The 22,530-nt window shown below is 39.8% G+C and overlaps 1 protein-coding gene and 1 non-coding gene across 3 annotated transcripts in view; one reads left to right on the top strand and one right to left on the bottom strand.

Moving 5' to 3' along the window:
• Nucleotides 1-19,610, top strand: part of Snap29 (synaptosome associated protein 29) — a 35,536-nt gene extending 15,926 nt beyond the window's left edge. Inside the window, exons 4-5 of one of the 2 annotated variants that reach the window (XM_078038831.1) lie at nucleotides 2,421-2,519; nucleotides 18,807-19,610. In XM_078038831.1, the coding sequence (XP_077894957.1) occupies nucleotides 2,421-2,519; nucleotides 18,807-19,096 (389 nt within the window). In that variant the 3' untranslated portion in view covers nucleotides 19,097-19,610. Of the gene's footprint in view, nucleotides 1-2,420; nucleotides 2,520-8,653; nucleotides 11,115-18,806 lie in introns of those variants that run through there. The other variant, XM_005334489.5, reaches the window with a different exon arrangement.
• Nucleotides 19,611-21,964: 2,354 nt separating this feature from the next.
• Nucleotides 21,965-22,036, bottom strand: Trnaa-ugc (transfer RNA alanine (anticodon UGC)). Its single transcript has one exon. It is a non-coding gene; the product is annotated as a tRNA-Ala (tRNA).
• Nucleotides 22,037-22,530: the final 494 nt, after the last annotated feature.

Below are 22,530 nucleotides of genomic sequence, written 5' to 3'. Positions count from 1 at the left end.
GTGCACCATTTAACAGTTCTTATATGCTTACTTTAAGTAAAAAGACAGCATAGAAATAAATATCCAAAAGAACAAAAAAATCACTCATAATCCCATTTCTGTAACTTAACTTTGATTCTTTTTTTTTAATATTTATTTTTTAGTTGTAGTTGGATACAATACCTTTGTTTTATTTATTTTATTTTTATGTGGTGCTGAGGATCGAACCCAGGGCTTCACACATGCTAGGCGAGCGCTCTACCACTGAGCCACAACTCTAGCACCCCCGTCTCTTTTTATTTTTGAAACAGGGTCTCACTAAGTTACTCAGACTCGCCTTGAACTTGGAATTGTCCTGCCTTAGCCTCCTGAGTTGCTGGGATTACAAGTATGCACTACTGCAACTGGCTACAGCTTTTATTTTTAAACCTTGACTCTCTGAGCACAGTAGCATTTGCCTGTAATCCCAGCTATCCAGGAGACTGGGGCAGGAGAATTGCTTGTGCCCGGGATTTGAAGACAGCGTGGGCTATTTAACAACACCCCATCTCAAAATTTTTAAAAAGCTAAAAGTGGAGCTGAGGGCAAGGGCTGGGGCTGTAGCTCATTTGTAGAGTACCCGCCTCACATGTGTGAGGCACTGGGTTTGATCCTTAGTACCACATAAAAATAAATAAAGATATTGTATCCAACTTCAATTTAAAAAATATTTTAAAAATAAAATGTAAAAAATAAAAAAGCTAAAAGGCACTGGGGGTGTAGCTCAGTGGTTGAGTGTGTGCTTAGCATGCACAAGGCCCTGGGTTTAATCTCTAGCACCCCTAAATTTTTTTTTTCCTTTTGATAACTAGGGATTGAACCTGGAGTACATTACCACTGAGCTATATCACCAAGCCTTTTTATTTTTTATTTTGAAACAGAGTCTCACTAAAGTACTAAATCTCAGACTTGGAATCCTTGTGCCTCAGCCTTGAGAATCACTGGGATTACAGGTGTACACTACCATGCCTACACCTTGTCCATGCACTTGTGTAATTTTTGCCCTGATGCAGTACCTCTGCCATACAACAGTACTAGTATGAATGTGTCTTCTAGAGTCTGTGTACCCAGGGTTTGTCTAGTTGACCCATGGACTGAGAGTCTTATTGGGGGGAGATTGTTTTTTGAGAGACAGGGTCTTGCTGTCTTGCCCAGGCTGATCTCAAACTTCAGGCCTTAGCCTCCCAAGAAGCTGGTATTATGGGCATGTACCACCACACCCAGCCCATGATACTGCTTTGGGCTCTTCCTTCATATGTTGTATCTATTCCCACCCCTATCATTCTATATTGCCTCAGAGCCAGTTACTTCATTCCTTCTAGCCATTTGCTGAATTAAGACCATTTTCATGCCACGGGCAATGGATAAGCCTGTATGCCTAGCTACTCCAGAGGTTGACACAGGAGGATTACACATTTATGACCAACTTGGGCAACTTAACAAGACTCTATCTCAAAAATAAAAAGGTCTGAAAGTATAGTTCAGTAGTAGAGTTATCTCTGGGTTCAATCCCCAGTATAATGAAAACATAAAAGACATATTTTATAATGAGATGGAGGAATAGCTCAGAGATAGAGCACTTGCCTACCGTGCTCAAGACCCTGTGTTTGATCCCTAGCACTGCAAAAATAAAGCCAGGTGTGACAGCATACGCTATAACCCCAGTGACTCAGAAGGCTGAGGCAGGAGGAGCACAAGTTCTAGGCCAGCTTAAGCAACTTAGTGATACCATGTCTCAAAATGAAAATTTAAAAGGTGCTGAGTAATGGAGTTTCTTTCAGCCAAAAAGAATTAAATTATGGCTGGCCACAGTGGCATACACAATTTAGCAAGACCCTAAGAAACTTAGTGAGACTCTATTTCTAAATAAAATGTTAAAAGGGCTGAGGATATGGCACAGTGGTTAATCGCCCCTGGGTTCAATCCCCAGTAACAAAAAAAAAAAGCAATCTTTTCACCCATTTACAAGAAAATGGGTGAAAGATCATAATGTTAAGCAAATTAAGCAAAACTCAGAAAGTCAAGGGTCAGTCTTATGTTTTCTCTCATATGTGAAAGCTAGAAGAGGACAAAGGAAAAGAAAGGTGGGAGGGGGAATCTCATGAAAATCGAAGGGCAATCAATAAAGAAAGGGACCAGGGAAAGGGGGAATACTGGGGAATTATGTTGGCCCAATTATATTGTTACATCATGTACGTATACAAAGATGTAATAAATCCTATCTTTGTGTATTAATTATAGTGGGCCAATAAAAAATATGGAAAATAATAAAAAGGTGCTGGAGATGTAGTGCACTAGTAGAGCTCTCCTTCAGTCCCTGGAACCAAAATAAAAAGATCAATTTCATGAAGCAGCATTTCATAGGATATCAGTTAACCATTCTCCTGTTGTTTCTAAATCAGATTCTGTCCTTGGAGGGCCTGGTTCTGCTGTGAATACAGAGGCTTACCCAAAGAACCCACACCTTCGAGCCTATCACCAGAAAATTGACAGCAACTTAGGTAAGACCAAGAGCTGCATCAGCCTCTATAAATCACTTATCTTCCAGGTAGCTCATGCCAAGCACAACCAGCATACACAAAGCCATCAGTTAGTTGCTCTTTATCCATGTGTTACATGGTCGTGTTCATCTCACCACCTCACTATCTCCGGAATCTATCCACATCTATTTCCTGCTTTTCTATTTTTTCAATCAACCAAGTCATGCCTTCCTCTTTTTTTTTTTAAGTTGTCAGTGGACCTCTATTTTATTTATTTATATGCTGTGCTGAGAATTGATTCCAGTACTTCACACGTGCTAGTCAAGTGCTCTACTTCTGAGCTACAACCCCAGCCCCTGTACCCATCTCTTGGTTGGATCCTGACAGTAGCAGGACCTAGGAGTCCCTGTGAGGCCTACATCACAGCCTTGCTGAGACTACTTGCTCCATCCTTCCTATGTAGCCACATGGAGCCCCATTTCCCCCACTATGAAACTGGCTGCCCCTGAGGATAAGTAGGAGAGTTGTATGAACTGACAATGTGAGCATTTAGGAAAGTGCCTGGGTTGATAAGAGTTGGCAGTCACTTGGCACATTATCCACACTGCTGCCAGAGTGATCTTTCAAAACAGAAATCAGGTGGTACCTTCTTCCAAAGCTCTCTCATGTATACCCCTGTACACTTGGAACACAGTACAGGCTTATTGCCCTTGCCTCCTCCCCGCAACCCCTCTTTCCCTCACTACCGTTGGCTCCTGTGGACTTTTTTCCCCTTTCTTCCTCACATGCCATCTTCCTGGAGTGACCTTTCAGGCTAGCCCCTTCTCACACAGCTAGTTCTGTTTCATTGTGGCCTCCTCTTTTTTTTTTTTTTTTTAAGCTAGGGATTGAACACAGAGGCTCACACATGCTAGCCAAGCATTCTACCACTGAATTATGTCCCCAACCCTTGACTTCCTCTTATAATCACTCAGAGCTCTGATTTTCTACAGTCCTGCCCATCTACTTGTGGTCCTCTCTGCTGGTTATTGGCTGTCTTCTGAACCACAGAGTTAATTTCAGGAGAGCATGTGAATGTGTCTGTTCTACCACTACTTTATTTACAGGGCCCAGTAGGAACACTTGATGATAATTTTTTTTTTTTTTTTTTTTTTTAATGAGAAGAGAAGTCAGTCATTTGAGGTCCAAATGGAGAGCCATGCTCAAGCAGCAGGAGTTGGCTCATGGACATGAGTTTATTCAAAGATATGTCTCAGATATGCTGCCTCCTCTTACCTTTACTACTCAAACAGGAACCTCACCACAGTTATCTGAGTCTCCTGGCCCTTATTAGGAACTGGCAAAGTGAGTGAGACAAATAATAAAAATTCTCCCTGCTCTAAACTGGAAGGCACAACTGAAACCCATGAAGATGCGTGTTGGGTATCTATGCATAGGCTTCTCCTGCTCATTCCCATGAGGGGACAACACCAATGGATTCCTTTCCTTGTTTTTCTATGGTGATGTTCATTCCAGCAGTCTGATCCTATAACATAAATGTCATATTGGTTGAATGAATATTCTTTTTTGTATTATATAAACTATTTATTTCCTTGTTAGTTTTTTCCTACTTACGCTGATATGTCAGAAAACTTCTCATTACAATGAATTTCTGTTCCTCTTCTCTTCCTCCCTCCCCTCATTTCTTTCTTAGATTACATGATGTCTGCAGTCTTTTTCTTCTTAATGACATTTAACTTTGTTTCTTTTTCTTTTCTTTTTTTAGAAGTAAGAGCTAAGTTGCTCAGGCTGGCCCTGAATTGCTGGGCTCAAGGATCTTCCTGCTGCCTCCCAAGTAGCTGAAACTAGTGTGCACCACTGCACCTAACCTAACCTTTGTTTTTGATTCATTATTTGAAAATTAGGTAAATAAGTGCCATGAGAAAAAAAACACCCATACCCTCCTGTCTGGCAGTGTTTGCTAATTTGGTATAATCCTTCCATTTTTCATGTATGTATGTACACCTGTATCTATAATATCAGGTGTACTTGGCATTATGTCAATGTATTTACTTTTTATTTTTATTTTTTTAGTTGTATATGGACATAATACCTTTATTTTATTTATTTCTTTATGTGGTGCTGAGGCTTAAATCCAGTGCCTCACACATGCTAGATAAGTGTTTTACCACTGAGCCACCCCCAGCCCCGTATTCACTTTTTTTTTTTTTTTTTTGTAGTTGTAGAGGACAGCATGCTTTTATTTTATTTGCTTATTTTTGTATGTGGTGCTAAGAATTGAACCCAGTGCCTTACCCATGCTAGGCAAGCACTCTTCCACTGAGCCCCAGCCCCAGCACATGTATTTACTTTTGTATCCTGCTTTTTCACTTATGACTTGAATACTTTCCTAAACTACAAAATTTATTTGAAAAGCACCACTTTTAAAAGTTCCATTCAGGGCTGGGGCTGTGGTTCAGTGGTAGAGCGCTTGCTTAGCATGTGAGAAGCACTGGGTTCAATTCTCAGCACCAAATATAAATAAATGAATAAAATAAAGGTCCATCAACATCTAAAAAAAATTTTTTAAATTAAAAATAAAATAAAATAAAATTTCCACTCTCATCAGGCACAATAGTGCACACCTGTAATCCCACTAAGGCAGGAGGATCACAAGTTTGATGCCAGCCTTAGCAACTTAGCAAGGCCCTAAGCAACTGGGTTCAACCCCCAGTACAAAAAAAAAAAAAATTCTATCCCCTGCTCTTCAACATTATTTTCAATGTTTGCTACCATAAATCATTTAGCCATTCCCATGCAGCAGAATTCTGGCCACATTTTGTAGCTTGATTAGTAGAAATAGAATCAGCAAATATCTCGTTAAGCTTTAAAGGAAATCTTTATGTGGAACTGGGGTTGTGTTGTGGCTCAGTGGTGGAGTGCTTGCCTGGCATGTATGAGTCACTGGTTCAATCCTAGCACTGCATATAAATAAATAAAACGAAGGTATTGTATTAATCTACAACTTAAAATTTTTTTTAAAAAAAAGAAACGTTTATGCAAAAAAGGACATGAATTTTAGAGAACAGATATAAACAAGAGCAAATAAATAACTTTTTCTGCCACTCACAGCTTACCACTGTTACCTTCGATGAAAATGTAAATTTTTTGTTCTGTTTTTGTTTAGTGAGTTGCCCAGGCTGAACTTGAACTCCTGAGTTCAGGGAATCTTCCTGCCTTAACCTCCCCAACAGCTAGGATTATAAGCAAGAACCATTATGCCCTGCTTATTGTCATTTCAGATCTCTGTGACCTATGCCATTAGGGAAGTGGTTTTCTTTTTCTTTTTTTAAATTTTTTTTTAGTTGTACATGAACATATAGTATCTTTATTTATTTATTGGTACTGAGGATTGAACCCTGTGTCTCACCATAGAAGGCAAGTGCTCTACCACTGAGCTACAATCCCAACCCCAGAGAAGCTGCTTTCAACCCACCAGTAGCAGCTCTCTCCATACCCACAGGCTTCTCCCCTCAACTCCACCCTCCTTCACCCTCAGAGTTCAGAAAAGAACCAGACAGATAGCCACCTCTGTTTTTTTTTGTTTGTTTGTTTGTTTGTTTGTTTTGTTTTGTTTATGTGGTGCTGAGGTTCAAACCCAGTGCCTCCCACATGATAGGCAAGTGCTCTATCATTGAGCCCCAACCACAGCCCCCAGATAGCCACCTCTTGATTCTGTCCTCTGGACTTTGCACTCCGGAATAAGATTCTCCAAGACCAAAAATGTGTCTGCCCAGATTTGATCACCCCATAGATACCCGAAGGTGCTCCAAAGCCTCTTTATCCTTCATCAGGAAAAAGTATCTTCAGTACCTGCTGGCAAGGACAGGGAGAATGGAAACTGAGGAAGGATGCTGAATTCAAGGAGTGAGCAGGATAAGGACTGAGTGCTATCCACCACTGGAGACTGAAGGTGTACATAGGCACTGAGGACTTGTGGCCAGGTAGTCCCCACAGCGTAAAGTATGGAGAACAAAGAACCAAGGCCCAAGTGGGCAACTGGCTCCTCTGGCCAGCTGTCCCTGCTGACACAGGCTATACAGGCACTTTTGTTTACACTCTTTCCTTACCACACCTTCCTCCCATTTCAGGAACTCTTGCCCTTTGACTTATTGCCTGGTAGCTTTGTTTTACCTTTGTTTTTTGTCTAGCATGAGAGGCCCCAGAATTGATCCCCAGAATTCGTTCTCCCTTAAATCCAGGAGTATTTACCACAGAACTATATTTCCAGCCCATTTTATTTATTTATTTATTTTTTAAATTTTGAGACAGGTTTTCACTGAGTTCCCCAGGCTGACCCTGAACTTGTGATCCTCCTACCTCAATTTCCCAAGTCACTGGGATACAGGCATACACCACTATGCCCAGCTACTTTGCCATAATTTTGGCCTCAGCCTACCTGTTTGCCTGTACTTAGCAGTACCAGATTCCAAGAAACTTTCTGAGGCCTGGGGTGACCATACAGGTTTTACTGTCCATGGAAAACAAATCATGGGTTTCTAGGATCTCAAGAAGCATAGAGCTGAGAGTGTTTGGGGGGAAAAAAACTGATTTTTTTTTTAATGTTACTGCTAAGTTCTTGTGTGTGCTGACCTCTTCACTTAATATTTAATCTTTAATTTTTCAAAGGAGGGTTAACAAAGCACCATCTCTTCTCTCTTACTTCCAGCTCTTTCCTAGTCTGCTATTCACAGTACAAGGGCAGATAGCAGCCCTGGGTTAGTTCTCCACCCCAATGCACATGCACACACACTATCACAAACCTAGGAAAGACACTTTACAATCTTCCAGCAGAACCAATTAACACTTATCTTTGCAGTTGGTGCAGAGCTACTAGGGGAAACTAGAATTCCTTGGCATGTCTGCCCCTCAGCCCTGTCCTCAGTTGTCTTCATATCATCTTATACACTACTAAGCTATGTCCTTATAGACATTGTCCATTTTATTTTATTTTATTTTTAAAGAGAGAGGAGAGAGAGAGAGAATTTTTAATATTTTTTTTTTAGTTCTCGGCGGACACAACATCTTTGTTGGTATGTGGTGCTGAGGATCGAACCCGGGCCGCATGCATGCCAGGCGAGCACGCTACCGCTTGAGCCACATCTCCAGCCCCTAGACATTGTCCATTTTAAAAGTGAATGTTAAGGGCTGGGATTGTGGCTCAGTGGCAGAGCGCTTGCCTAGCATGCATGAAGGAACTGCACCACATAAAAATAAATAAAACAAAGGTATTCTGTTCATCTACAAAAAAATATTTTTTAAAAAAGTGAACGTAAGGCCACGCACAGTGGCACACGTCTATAATCCTAGTGGCTCTAGAGGCTGAGGCAGGAAGATCACAAGTTTGAAAACAGGCTCTAAACAATTTAGTGACATCTTGCCTCAAAATGAAAAAATAATAAAAGGGACTGGGATGGTGCTCAGTGGTTAAGTGCCTCTGGATTAAGTTAGCTGAGCCCAGTGGCCCATACCTGTAATCCTAGCATTTTAGGAGATTGAAACAGAAGAATCACATAAAGGCCAGTCTCAGCAATTTAGGGAGACCCTTTCTGAAACAAAACCAAAAAAATAGCCATATACAATAAGCACACCTATAATCCCAACAATTTGGGAGGCTGAGGCAGGAGGACCATAAGTTCAAGGCCAGCCTCAGAAATTTAGCAAGGCCCTAAGCAACTTAGCAAGACTCTGTCTTAAAAAGACTAGATATGTAGCTCAATTATAAAGCTCCTTAGGCCCCTAATTTCAATTCTCAGTAGCAAAAAATAAATAAAATATAAAGGACTGGGGATGTAGCTAAGTGGTAGAGCACCCCTGTGTTAGGTCCTGAGTACCCTGAAAAAAAACTTTTTGGAAAACAAAATATATTAACAGTTGTTATCTTGGAAGAGAGGGAGGTGGTTTCTATGTAAACACTTTTTATTGAGTAAACATTTTTTTTTTCTCACCTGGACATGTTTGGAGAATATAACCAACTTCCTGGAGCTTAGACTGTTTTAGGAGAAAGAGGACTCGACAATCCAGATGTTGCTAAGCACCTGGGAGGGACTTAGAAGCATTTCCAAGTACTGTGACTGCATTTGCTCAGGCCTGCTTATTATTTCCTTCTCTCACAGATGAACTGTCCATGGGACTAGGCCGTCTCAAGGACATAGCCCTGGGGATGCAGACAGAAATTGAGGAGCAAGATGACATTCTTGACCGACTAACAACTAAAGTGGACAAGTTAGATATCAATATAAAAACCACAGAAAAAAAAGTTCGACAACTCTAAAGATAGAGAAAGTGCTCCATTCTGTTGTGATGAAAAGATTGGAAAGATCTTGTTTTAAATTCTCAAGAAATTTCATGTATTACTTAGTATGTAATTTAATGTGTGTTTACAAATGTTATAACAGAATGGGTCTTAAGAGATTTTTGTTGAGATGAAGAAATGTGTCCTATTTTTTTTTTTTTTAGAGCCAACACCTGCCTTAAATTCTTTCAGCTAAATAACTGAGAGTTTTTAGTTTGAGCACAGTAGTCTAGCCCTGAATATCTTTGGCCTTTGATTACCATCCTCAAAGTAGAAGAAAAAGTTTCATTTCTTACTTTCATCAGTATATGGGAGGATATGGGCAAAATTTCAGTCTGGCAACCATACCCTGTGTTTCCCTATTTGTTATATTTCTCATTTCTAGGCCTTATGTAAGTCAGAGTGTAAGGGACCCTGTTCTTAGCAACTTGAGAGGCTGAGACAGGAGGATCCCAATTTCAAGGCCAGTCTCAGTAACTTAGTGAGAACCTTAGCAACTTAGTGAGACCCTGACCCTAAATAAAAAATAAGATTAAAAAACTACTGTTTATATCTCAGTGGTAAAGCACCCCTGAGTTCAATCCGAAGTATTAAAAAAAAAAAAAAAGTTGAAAGAAACCCTGTGTTCATGGGGGAGGGTCCTTCCCACACCCTTATAATGGAAGTCATTGCACACACCCAATTTTGAGCACATTGTGATTAGATTCTCTCCTCCCCCTAGAAAAATATCAGTGTTAGATCCAGACATATAGTATGGCACATTCTTTGCTCTTTTGTTGACAGATGTCACCTGTTCTCTTACTGAGCTCTGTCATTGGTATACATTTCAATAGGTGGGCTTTAGACCGGCATTGCTCAAGGTGATGCCTGGAATGGGCAGGGAATTGGCCCCTACCTACTCTTACATTCTCCATCTGTGGTTGGAAACAGATTCTCCATTGGCTCAAGGACACCTTGCTGACTGACCCAAGGTGTCTGTAGAATTTATGGAAATAGAATAACATACATATGGGCTACCAGTGGTCTTATTCCACTGAGCCCTTCACCCCACTGGGGAATCACCATTGCCAAGTCCTCAGCATAGCAGAGTGTTTATTTGATGCCTGGAGTCCTCTGACTCATCCAAGACTCTCAACCACTCTTCTGTTACTTCCTGCAAGGTGACATTTGAATCATTGCGTTGGTTCTCTGTCACCCAGTTTTAGGAATAAAATTCCACAAATGATGCTGACCTTGTATAGAAGGATTTGGCTAGGAAAAAATATAAAGCTGGGTATGAGCTACATTCCCAGCTCACCCTTATCTTTTTAAAAAACAATTAAAATATTTCAAAGATGGTAAAAAGTACTGATTTTAATAGTAAGGTCAGAAACTTGAAGTAACAGTGCCTTTCCACTTAAAATGTGGCACCAGCCTGTGGATCCTGTGGCATTTCATGATGCTTTCCTTTAAAGTCTATAGTCTATAAATGAATGTCCCACAAAGCAAAGGAAGCCTCCTTAAAGTACTTGTTACAGGGCTAGGATTATAGCTCAGTGGTAGGGCACTTGCCTAGCACATATGTGGCCCTGGATTCAATTTCTGACACTACAAAAACAAACAAAAAAGTGTAACAGTGCATTAGTTTTTTTGTTTGGTTTTGGATTTTTATTTTGATGTTTTGTTGTTGTTGTTTTTAACAATATTGGGGATTGAACCTAGAGCCTCATGCATGTTAGGCAAACACTTTCCAACTGAGCTACATCCTCAGTCCACAACTAGCATCTATATAGCAATTTGTAAAAGTTTCATCCCTCACATTCAAACCTTCCTAAAAATAGTGGCAGCCTGGCTGGAGATGTAGCTGAGAGTTAAGAGTGTTTGTCTAGCATGAGAGGCCCCAGAATTGATCCTCAGTGCTGTTGGGGAAAAAAAATGTTTTTCATTTTAAAAATGCAGACCAGCTTTGTATATTTAATACCTCCTAATGGTTTCTGATTTTTTTTCCTCTAACACTTTCCTATCATAATGTTTTTCTTTATCACCATCAGGCACAGAGTTGTGGAGATTTTAACCATTATACCTCAGATTTAAGTATTTTTGTTGTTTTAAATAAATACACAGTGGTGCATGCCTATAATCCCAGTGACTTGGGAGACTGAGGAAGGAGGATTGCAGGTTCAAGGCCAGCAAGACCCTATTTCAAAATAAAAAGGGACTGAGGTGTGATCAGTGGAAGAGGGCCTCGGAGTTCAATCCTCAGTACCACAAAAAATAAATACATATGTAAACATTCTCATCAACAGCCTTCCATTTGCATTATGGAATAAGTGATTCATCTTAGTTGAAGCAAAGTAACATTTCATGAATCTTCTCAATCTTCTCTTTTGTTAGGGTAATGAAACCAATCATTCCCCTTCCTTTTTTTGATATGGGGGATTCTACGCTTTTGCTTTATCTGTTTTCCTCACATTAGAGGGCCTGTTCTTGTTCAGAACCTCTTGTTCTAAAGGCTTTTCCTGAGGGACTGTCCCTATGCTGTTGACAGCTGGCTGCTGCTTCTTGCTAAGTCTTCACCTACTCCCTACCCCATGAAGGACTGGTTGCTGATGCTACTTATAAAGCGGAGTTGTTTGTATTTTCACAGAGAACAAAGGAAGACCTGAGGAGGCTCCAGAATCTATCTTTATGATAGATCTTTATGATTGTGATCAAAAAGAAAGAATCCTACCTTTTGGATTAGACATGCAAAGGTGCCATGGCTGGGGCTAATTATGGAGCAGACTTTGGCACCCCAGTCAATATCAATAAACTCATCTTTCTTGCCAGATGGGATCCACAAGACAGATTTTGATTTCCACAGGGGTCTTTTCCACATTGTTTAGGAAAGGAAACCTCAGTTTAACTCAAGTGGCAAGAAAAAAATATAGCAGAGATTTTCATTTTTCTTAACTTCTTTTTTGTAAATATGTAATTTTAAGTATACACTACACCAGTTTAGTAAAAATCTTCCACAAGCCTTTCTACAAAATTTTTTTAAAAATTATGAATATTGTTAAGTATCTTCAATTATGATGAATGAAATATATCATATACATGTTGATGAGCCAGTCATTGAAAATGCTTATCTTGGTATCATCTTGAGATGGGGACTTTTTTTCAGAATATGTATCAGAACAGATAGTATCCTCCATGCCTTCAACTTAACAAATGAGCATATTCCATAAAATAAAATGTGAAGCTGTTTTTTAACCAAAGTCTGTCTCCTACATAATTATTTTGAAAGAGTTGATGGAGGGGATTCTATTTGTTGCATCTTGGTACTTGAAGCCACATTTAGAAATCCTTTTACCTATAATCCTCCTGTAATCCCAGCAACCCAGGAGGCTGAGGAAGGAGAATCACAAGTTCAAGACGAGCCTGAGCAATTTAACAAGACATGAAAGAAATGAAAAGGCCTGGGGTTGTAGCTTAGTGGTTAGAGCACTTACCTAGCATGTGTGAAGCCTGGGTTCAATCCCCAATATCTCATACACACAAACACACGGGGGGGAAAAAAAAACAACTTTGATGTTATCAGCTCTTTTAATCTGTCTTCTATCCCTGGTCCCTCTGTAGCAAGACCAAGACCTAGCAAACTTCTGAGGTTTTTTTATTGTTATTTCATTTGCTAATAATCTGTTTCAGTAAGTGGTAACAACTCTCAGCCTCTTAATTTCCTGGGATTACAGCCATGTGTGCCACCATGCCCCATTCTTTTGGGGAAGGGTACTGGGAATTGAACCATTGAGCTACATCCCCAGCACTTTTTATTTTGTGACAGGGTCTTGCTAAATTGCTGGGGCTGATCTGTTGTAGTTGCACACAATAACTTTATTTTGTTTTTATGTGGTGCTGAGGATCGAACCCAGGGCCTCGAACGTGCTAAGCAAGCACTCTACCGCTGAGCCACAATCAAACCCTACATCCCCAGCCTTTTTTAAAATGTTGTTATGAGACAGGGTCTCACTAAATAACCAAAGCTGGCCTCGAACTTTCAATCTTCCTTCCTCAGCCTTTCCAGAAATTGGAATACAGGTATGTGCCACCATGTCCAGCAGACTGGGTACTTTATAAAGAATAAAGGTTTAGCCAGACATGATGGCACATGCCTGTAATCCCAACAACTCCAGTGGCTGAGGCAGGAGAATCACAAGTTTGAGGCCAGCCTCAGCAATTTAGCAAGGCCCTAGTTGCCATTAATGAGACCCTATCTCAAAAAAAAGAGCTGAGGATGTGGCTCAGTGGGTAAGCACTCCTGGGTTCAATTCCCAGTACCAAAAAAAAAAAATTTTTGATAAAGATTTATTCAGCTTATGGTTCTGGAAGCTGAGATATATGAGGATGAGAGGGACCACTACTGAAGGCCCTCTTGCTAGTGGAGATTCATGATTTAGCAACTTCTATAAAGGACCAGAGACTAAATGTTTTAGGCCCACAGGCCAAATGGTCACTGTGAAAACTGACTCTGCCATTGTACAAAAGCAGCCAAAGACAATAAATTGAGAGTGGCTATGTTCCAGGATGTGATTGGAGCTTGAGGCACGCGGGCTAGAGAGCCTGCAGAACCACGACCTGTAACATCAGAGGGTTGGATCCTCAGCACCATATAAAAATAAATAAATAAACGTATTGTGTCCATCTACAACTAAAATTTTTTTTAAAAAATGGCCTCCAATAAAACTACATTGCAAAATATGGGAACAAAACAGAAATGAAAAGAGTAAAAAAGTTGAAGAGGCAGAGCCTAAAGAATTTATGGTAGAAAAAGTATTAGACTGATGTAAAGGTGGAATATTTCCTGAAGTGAAAGGGATTTATAGTTGCTGACAATACTTGAAAACCTGAAGAAAATTTAGATTGCCAGAGTTAATTGAAGCATTTCTTAATTCTCAAAAAACTGGTAAAGAAAAAGATGGTACCAAAAGGAAATCTTTATCTGACAGTGAATCTGATGATAGCAAGTTAAAGAAGAAAAGAAATGCCACTGACAACCAAGAGGCTTTGCCAGAGGTTTTGATCCTGAATAAATAATTGGTGCCACAAATAGCAATTGATGTTTCTCATGAAATAGAAAGATTCGGATGAGGCAGACTTGGTGCTGCAAAGAAGCAAATATGAAGTGTCCTCAAATTATAATTGCTTTTTATGAAGAGAGACTAACTTGACATTCTTGTCCAGAACATGAAGCCCAATAACTGTTTGCATTGTTTTATATATATGTGTGTGTGTGTGTGTGTATGTGTATGTGTGTATACACACATAAATATATAAAACTGGGCCTTGATTTTTTATTTACTAGCATTAAAAAATACATTCTAAAGAAAATCAAATTTGAGATGTTGATTTTGAAAGTAGTATTGGGAAATTGTTGTGTTTTATTTTTTTGTTTTCCATCAGTAGCACTGTTACTTTGAACGTATAAAAGCTTTCTGTAGTTGCTTCCTTTATCAAAGAAAACGATTTGATATGATGGTATATTTCTCTGCTTTTCTAAAAGTTGAAGAAATTTTCCATAGGCATTACTCATAACTTGTTTTTAATTCATGTGCCTAAGAACCATTCTGGGGGTTTTGTTGATTTGTTTGTGCATGCATGTGTGCGTATGTACATAAAATACTTACATAATGTTTTTTTTTGTTTTTTAAACTTTTACCAAAACAAAAACAATGGGTAGTAAATCCATGTTCCTGAGATGCCATCATTCTCTGCAACCTAAGAAATAAATCACTACACGTTAAGATGAAATTTTCCTGAAACCATAACCCTTAAGATTAAATAAATGATTCTGTAGTTAATTGGACAGTTTAAATTGGATAGTTAAAAGCAACCACATTAAATTTACATCATCATCACATAAACACAACAGTTTTATTTGCAAAATTCCTGAAAGGAAAAATACTATCACTATCAACAACTTTTACACCCAGACAAGTAAACTAGACAAATCTTAGTTTGTCTTAATTAGCAAGACTTAAGTGGACATGTTAAGGGTTCCTCTAGTTAGCCATTCCTTTTTTAAGAGTTTAGAAATCTATGTACTCATAATTCATGGAATGTCTTAAGATTTGGCTCATTGAAAACTGATCAAATGGCTGGAGATGTTGGCAGTTGACAACCTGATCACATAAATGAGTGAGGAAGTTTTTTATAGTCTAAATTATTGACCTGTTTATTCCTTACATGTAGGTTCAGTCTTTTCAGTATTTGGATTACTGGTTCAACACAAGCCAGGAAAGTAGCTTTGTAGTAATCAGAATGTTACCCAACTCTATATTGTTTATTGTAAATACTGGTGAACATTATATTCCTTTAATAGTAATAAATAAATAAAATACAAAATAGAGTTGGGGATCTGGCTCAGTGGTCAAGTGCCCCTGAGTTCAATTCCTGGTCCCCCCCCCACCACCAAAAAAATGGAATAAATAAAAATTTTAAAAATTAAAATCACCTTTACATTAATGAAGAGGAAAATCCATGAATAGGCTAAAGAAGACTTTGGAAGCAGTCCAGGTAAAAATCAGTACAGTGGCACATGGCTATAGTCCTAGCTACTCAAGAGGCTGAGTAGCTAGGACTCACAAGTTGGAAGCCAGCCCAGGCAACATACCAAGAGCTGTCTCAAAAACGGAAAGGAATTGTCCAGATAAGGATTGAAAGAAGGCCCAAAACTAGAGTGGCTACAAGACTGGAAGACGGGTAGGTGGGTTCCAGGCTTTAATGATTGATTTGCCAATGAGGGATAATGAGGCAGGTTTGGAAGATAGTAATTCAGGTTTCTGCTCAAAGAATTACTATCAAGCCATGCTTATTTTACTAAAGAAGTGGAACAAAAACATGAGCAACTTTGGGATTAGGGGCAGAGGAAAATGAGGGATTAAATATTGGACATATTGGGCTGGGGATGTGGCTCAAGCGGTAGCGCGCTCACCTGGCATGCGTGCGACCCGGGTTCAATCCTCAGCACCACATACAAATAAAGATGTTGTGTCCGCCGAGAAAATATTAAAAATTCTCTCTCTCTCTTTAAAAATAAATAAATAAATAAATAAATAAATATTGGACATGTTGAGTTTGAAGACCTTTGGGAAATCCAGATGGATACCAAGTGCTGAGTCGATGATTACACAAAACAGGCCCAAATGGAACTTAAACACCGTCATGGGAGAGAAGACAATGAAACAAGCAAGAAAATTAATAGAATGATAAAATTGACCAAGTAGTTCTGGGGCTTGAAAAAGATGTAGCAGGGCTGGGGTTGTAGCTCAGTGGTAGAACACTTGCCTAGCATGTGTGAGGCACTGGGTTCCATCCTCAGCACCACATAAAAATAAAGTATTGTGTCCATCTACAACTAAAAAATATTTTTTAAAAATTAAGAAAAAGATGTGGCAAGGACTTGGGAATTGTCAGAACCTGGGTGGTCAGTTAGCACATATGTGAAAGATACTGACTGGGAGCATGAGAAAAGAGCTAAGACAAGAGTCCTGGACATACATAATGTGGAGAACAGGCTATTGTTCCATGAAGAATAGAACAGTAGTTTTCAGGTTGTACCTAACCCTGAGTTACTCCATTTTATAAGACAGTAGTTTTCTGTGAGTTACTCCATTTGAGTGTAAGTACTGAGATAGAAATGATTCTGAACCTTGTCTGTACAAGTAACTACTATCTGCTTAGCACAACCATATGGCACAAATTGATATATAATGTATTGTGCTAATAAAAATGACAATCTATAAACTTATCAAATAAAATCAGAAGCACATGGATGCATGAGAGTATCAAATTCATATCAGAAAAAGTAGGCCCACAAATTTGTCAAATATACCAGATTACTGAATAAAGCAACCTCCTCACCCCAGACCCATGAAAAGAACAGCACCCCAAGAGTGGACACAACCTCTCCCGACCCCATCACCTGGTCATTTGTCATGAGCCTTGCCCAGGAAAATCACCAAAGGGATGAACCTCTCATTCCATCCCCTAGCTTTAGCTCAACCAAATTTTCCTGCCCTTGACAACACATAGCCTATTCCAAAATGACACTCTGAAACTGCAGTCTGTCTGGACCCTCTACTGGAACTGGTTCATTAAAAACTTTTATCTTGTAAGAGTGGTACAATCCTGTAATCCAGTGACTCACAAAGCTGAAGCAGGAGAATCGCAAGTTCAAAGCCCACCTTAGCAATTTAGTGAAACCCTGTCTCAAAACAAAAAGGGCTGTGGGTGTTGTCAGTGGTTAAACACCCCTGGGTTCAATCCCCAGTTTAAAAAAAAAAAAAAAGCTTGTCTAAACCAGACATAGTGGTGCATGCCTGTAATCTCAGTGACTTGAGAGACTGAGGCAGGAGAATCACAAGTTTGAGGCCAACCTGGGCAAATTAGTGACTGTTTTAGTTTTTGCACTGCTGTGACCAAAAGGTCTGACAACAATTAGAGGATATAGTTCATAGATGGCCAACTCCATTCCTCAGGGCCTGAGTTAAGGCAGAACATTATGGTGGAAGTATATGGCTGAGGAAAGCAGCTGTGCTCATAGTACCAGGAAGCAGAGTAAGAGACTCCCCTTACCACAGATAAAACATATTCCCCAAAGGCACTCTCCCAGTGATCCACCTCCTCCGGCCACACTCTACCTGTTTACAACCCAGTTAATCCCTATCAGCAGATTAATGCATTGATTGTATTAACGCTTTCATAACCCAACCATTTCACATCTAACCCCTTTTGTATTGTCTCACACATGAGCGGGGGGTGGGGGACAGATATATCTAAACCATAACAGTAACCCTGTCTCAAAAATAAGAAAGGGGGCTGCAGTTGTAGCTTGGTGGTAGAGCACTTGCCTAGCATATGTGAGGCATTTCTTTCAATCCTCAGCACCACATAAAAAAAAAATAAAACAAAGGTATTGTGTTCATCTAAACTAAAAAAAATTTTTTTAAGAGAGAGCGAGAGAGAGAGAATTTTAATATTTATTTTTTAATCATCGGCGGACACAACATCTTTGTTTTGTATGTGAAGCTAAGGATCGAACCCAGGCCTCATGCATGCCAGGTGAGCGTGCTACCACTTGAGCCACATCCCCAGCCCCTAAACTAAAAATTTTTTAATGAAAAACTTAAATTAAAAAAAAAAATAGAGCTGTGGGTTCAATCTCCATTACTGCCAAAAGAAGAAGGAGAGAAAGAAGACCAATCAATTATAGCCTACTCAAGACTGAATCACCAGTCCAGGCCTATCCTAATGACCTCACTTTTCAGTTGATTACCTCTGTAAAGACCCTAACTCCAATTAAGGTTATATTCTGAAGTACTGGGATTAAAACATCAACATATTAATTGGGCATGGGGAACATGATTCAGAGATACTGATAAGTTTATAGCTGGAAGGAACTGCCATCTGATGGCCTTTTCTTTCTTTGTAAGGGTGCAATTGGTAAGAAGTGGTAGAGGTATAGTCAACAAGGAATAGACTATTTCAGACCCAACCAAGACAAGGGACTCAGGAACACAGGTAATGAATACAATTCATAGATTTATAAAAATAGAGTAATGGAGTTTGTAGTCACTACTGTGTATTGTGGTCACTACACTATTCTAGCAGTCAGTGTCATGGCTGCTTGGAAGCAAGTAGGAGCGGTCTCACAGCATAAATGGAGTTCAAGAGCAGGCCTCCTGTCCCTACACCAGCTAGCAAAGGCAAGGAAGCAAAGTGAGAAGTCAGAGCTCCGGCCTAAGCCCTAGGGCAAGGATCTGGTTTCTTAACTAGAGTCAGAGGGCAAAAGTCGACTTGACAGAACTGGAGCTCAGATCAGAGAGTAATTATTAAAAGCAAAATTGATTTCTTAACTAGAGTCAGAGGGCAAAAGTCGACTTGACAGAACTGGAGCTCAGATCAGAGAGTAATTATTAAAAGCAAAATTGAATTAACATTTCATCTTTGCACTTTAGGGCAAGGATATTTTCCCAGAAGAATGTCCCAAACCAAGGACCTGAACAGACACTTCTCAGAGGAGGACATACAATCAATCAACAAATACATGAAAAAATGTTCACCATCTCTAGCAGTCAGAGAAATGCAAATCAAAACCACCCTAAGATACCATCTCACTCCAGTAAGATTGGCAGCCATTAGGAAGTCAAACAACAACAAGTGCTGGCAAGGATGTGGGGAAAAGGGTACACTTGTACACTGCTGGTGGGACTGCAAATTGGTGCGGCCAATTTGGAAGGCAGTATAGAGATTTCTTGGAAAGCTGGGAATGGAACCACCATTTGACCCAGCTATTCCCCTTCTCGGTCTATTCCCTAAAGACCTAAAAAGAGCATACTACAGGGACACCTCTACATGGATGTTCATAGCAGCACAATTCACAATAGCAAGACTGTGGAACTAACGTAGATGCCCTTCAATAGATGAATGGATAAAAAAAATGTGGCATTTATACATAATGGAGTATTACTCTGCATTAAAAAATGACAAAATCATAGAATTTGCAGGGAAATGGATGGCATTAGAGCAGATTATGCTAAGTGAAGCTAGCCAATCCCTAAAAAACAAATGCCAAATGTCTTCTTTGATATAAGGCGAGTAACTAAGAACAGAGTAGGGACGAAGAGCATGAGAAGAAGATTAACATTAAACAGGGATGAGAAGTGGAAAGGAAAGGGAGAGAGAAGGGAAATTGCATGGAAATGGAAGGAGACCCTCAGGGGTATACAAAATTACATACAAGAGGAAGTGAGGGGAAAAGAGGATAGGAAAGGCAGCAGAATACAACAGACACTAGTATGGCAATATGTAAATCAATGGATGTGTAACCCATGTGATTCTGTAATCTGTATACGGGGTAAAAATGGGAGTTCATAACCCACTTGAATCAAAGTGTGAAATATGATATATCGAGAACTATGTAATGTTTTGAACAACCAACAATAAAAATTAAAAAAAAAAAAGAATGTCCCAAAGTTTAGTCAGGACTTGACTTGAAATTAGGCGAAGAATGAAGTAATTCATTATATATGTGAGAGAAATTGCTCACCCTGCAGAGGTGGCATTTAAAGGGATATAGCACACACTGAGGTCAGATGCAAACTTTTGAACCAAGAGCACCTCTGAGTCCCTTAGAAATTAAATCAAAACCAATCTCTACTGTGTGTTGTTTTTTGAAATATCCCCCCACCACCACCAAATGTATAGACAGAGGTTTATCTAGGAAGTAGATACACATTCAAATGTGAACAAGGGGGGGGCAGTCTCAAAAGAGAGATGCCTTAGGGGTAAAGCAAGGAATGTGCACTCAAAGGCAGAATGCAGGCTATCTCCAGAGGGAGAGACAGCAACCTATTGGTTTGATGGGCTTTGTTAAAGTTTTCTCTTTTTTTGGTAACAGGGATTGAATGCAGGGGTGATTTACTCACTAAGCCACATCCCCAGCCCATTTTTATTTTTTAATTCTAGACAGGGTCTCACTAAATTGCTTAGGGCCTCACTAAATTGCTGAGGCTGGTTTTGAACTTGGAATCTTTCTGTCTCAGCCTCCCAAATCGCCGAGATTACAGGTATGTGTCACCATGCCCTGCTTTTTTTTTTTTGTTTGTTTGTTTTGTTTTGTTTTGTTTTTGTACTAAGGATTGAACCCAGGGATGCTCTACATTGAACTACATCACCAGCCCCCTTTTTATTTTTTATTTCAAAAACGAGTCCAAGTTGTTGGAAATATGGTGTTATGGTTTGGATGTAAGTTGTCCCCCAAAAGCTCATGTGTAAGACAATGCAAAAAAGTTCACAGAAGTGATTGGATTGTGAGAGTCTTAATCTCCTGATGGGATTAATGAGTGGTAACAGGAAGTGGGTGGGGTGAGGTTGGAGGAGGTGGAGCATTGAGAACATGGGTTTGGGATATGTATTTGTATCTGGCAAATGAAATTCTCTCTCTGCTTTCTCATCCTAATGTGGGCTGCCTCCCTTTTCCACACTTTTGCCCTGTGATGTTCTGCCTAACTTAGAGCCCCAAGGAATGGACTAAGACCTCTGAAACCAGGAGCCCTCAAATAAACTTCCTCCTGTACAATTGTTCTGGTCAGATCTTTTAGTCACAGCAGTGAAAAAGCTAACTAAAATAACTGGGGTGCCACAAGAAATAAAATTTAATGAGAAGTGGCTCATCAAGTTGGTTGCGGTGGCACATGCCTGTAATCCCAGCAGCTCTAGAAGCTGAAGCAAGAGGATAGTGAGTTCAGAGCCATCCTTGGCAAAAGCGAGGCACTAAGCAACTCAGTGAGTTCCTGTCACATTTAAATAAAATACAAAATAGGGCTGGGGATGTGGCTCAGGGCCCAAGTGCTATGCGACCACTCTACCCCTGAGCCACAACCTCAGCCCCAAATCCTCTTTCTTCTATTGGTTATTGTGACTAGTAATGATGCCTTGCATGACTGCAGCCCTCTCACTATTAGCCAGAGAATAAAAATACAATCTGAAGGAAGTTAGAAACAGGAAAAATCACATTAGAAGCAGCCCCAGGGCCTGGACATCCTGCATTCTGAGCAACCCTGCTACAGCTATCATGTTATGGGAAATAAGTGACCTTACTTGCTTCATCTTTTTCAAACTGGGGTTTCTAATATTCCAATACAAAACTATGTTAGTATACTTTGGCTGGTGACGATAACTATATCATGAATGCATGTTCAGTGAACTTCTGTTAAGATAACATTGAGTTGCTCTAGAGTTGCAGGTATAGACTGATCTAATTTCCTAATTCCCAGGAGGGTTAGACCCTGACCTCAGTCATGTTTACTTTTTTTGTGGGGGGAGGGAGGGGGTACTGGGGAATTGAACCCAGGTACACTTATCACTACACTGCATTCCCAAACCCTTTTATTGTTTTTTTTTTTTTTGAAACAGGATTTCTCTAAGTTTCTTAGGGATTTTTTTTTTACTCTTTTTAAAAGTAATTAATTAATGTATTTGTTCTAATTTGTTATACATGACAGCAGAATACATTTCTGTTCATAGTACACAAATGGAGCACAATTTTTCCACTTCTCTGGTTGTGTACAAAGTAGAGTCACACCATTTGTGTCTTTTTTTTTTTTTTTTTTTTTGGTGGTACTGGGGATTGAACCCAGGTCCTGTGCATGCAAGGCAAGCACTCTACCAATTGAGCTATATCCCCAGCCTTCCTTTTGTGTCTTTATACATGTACCTAGGGTAATGATGCTCATCTCATTCCACCATCTTTCCTACTCTCATTCACCCTTCCTTTCACTCCTTCACCTTTGCCCTATCCAGAGTTCCTCCATTCCTCCCATCCTCCCCTCCAACCCCCCTTATGAATCAGCATTCATTTATCAAAGAAAACATTCAGCCTTTGGTTTTGGGGGATTGACTTTTAGCATGATATTCTCCAAATTCATCCATTTACCTGCAAATGTCATGATTTTATTCTCTTTTAATGCTAAGTAATATTCCATTGTGTGTACATGACACAGTCTCTCTCTCTCTCTCTCTCTCTCTCTCTCTCTCTCTCTCTCTCTCTCTCTTCCTTCCTTCCTTCCTTCTTTCCTTCCCTCCCTCCCTCCCTTCCTCCCTCCCTTCACCACTGAGCCACATTCCCAGCCCCATTTTGTATTTTATTTAGAGACAGGGTCTCACTAGTTGCTTAGCACT

The sequence above is a fragment of the Ictidomys tridecemlineatus genome, chromosome 2 (genome assembly GCF_052094955.1).
Source record: "Ictidomys tridecemlineatus isolate mIctTri1 chromosome 2, mIctTri1.hap1, whole genome shotgun sequence".
In the NCBI taxonomy this organism is placed as follows: domain Eukaryota; kingdom Metazoa; phylum Chordata; class Mammalia; order Rodentia; family Sciuridae; genus Ictidomys; species Ictidomys tridecemlineatus.
Note: the sequence above shows the minus strand (reverse complement) of the source record. Positions and strands in the feature narration are given on the sequence as shown.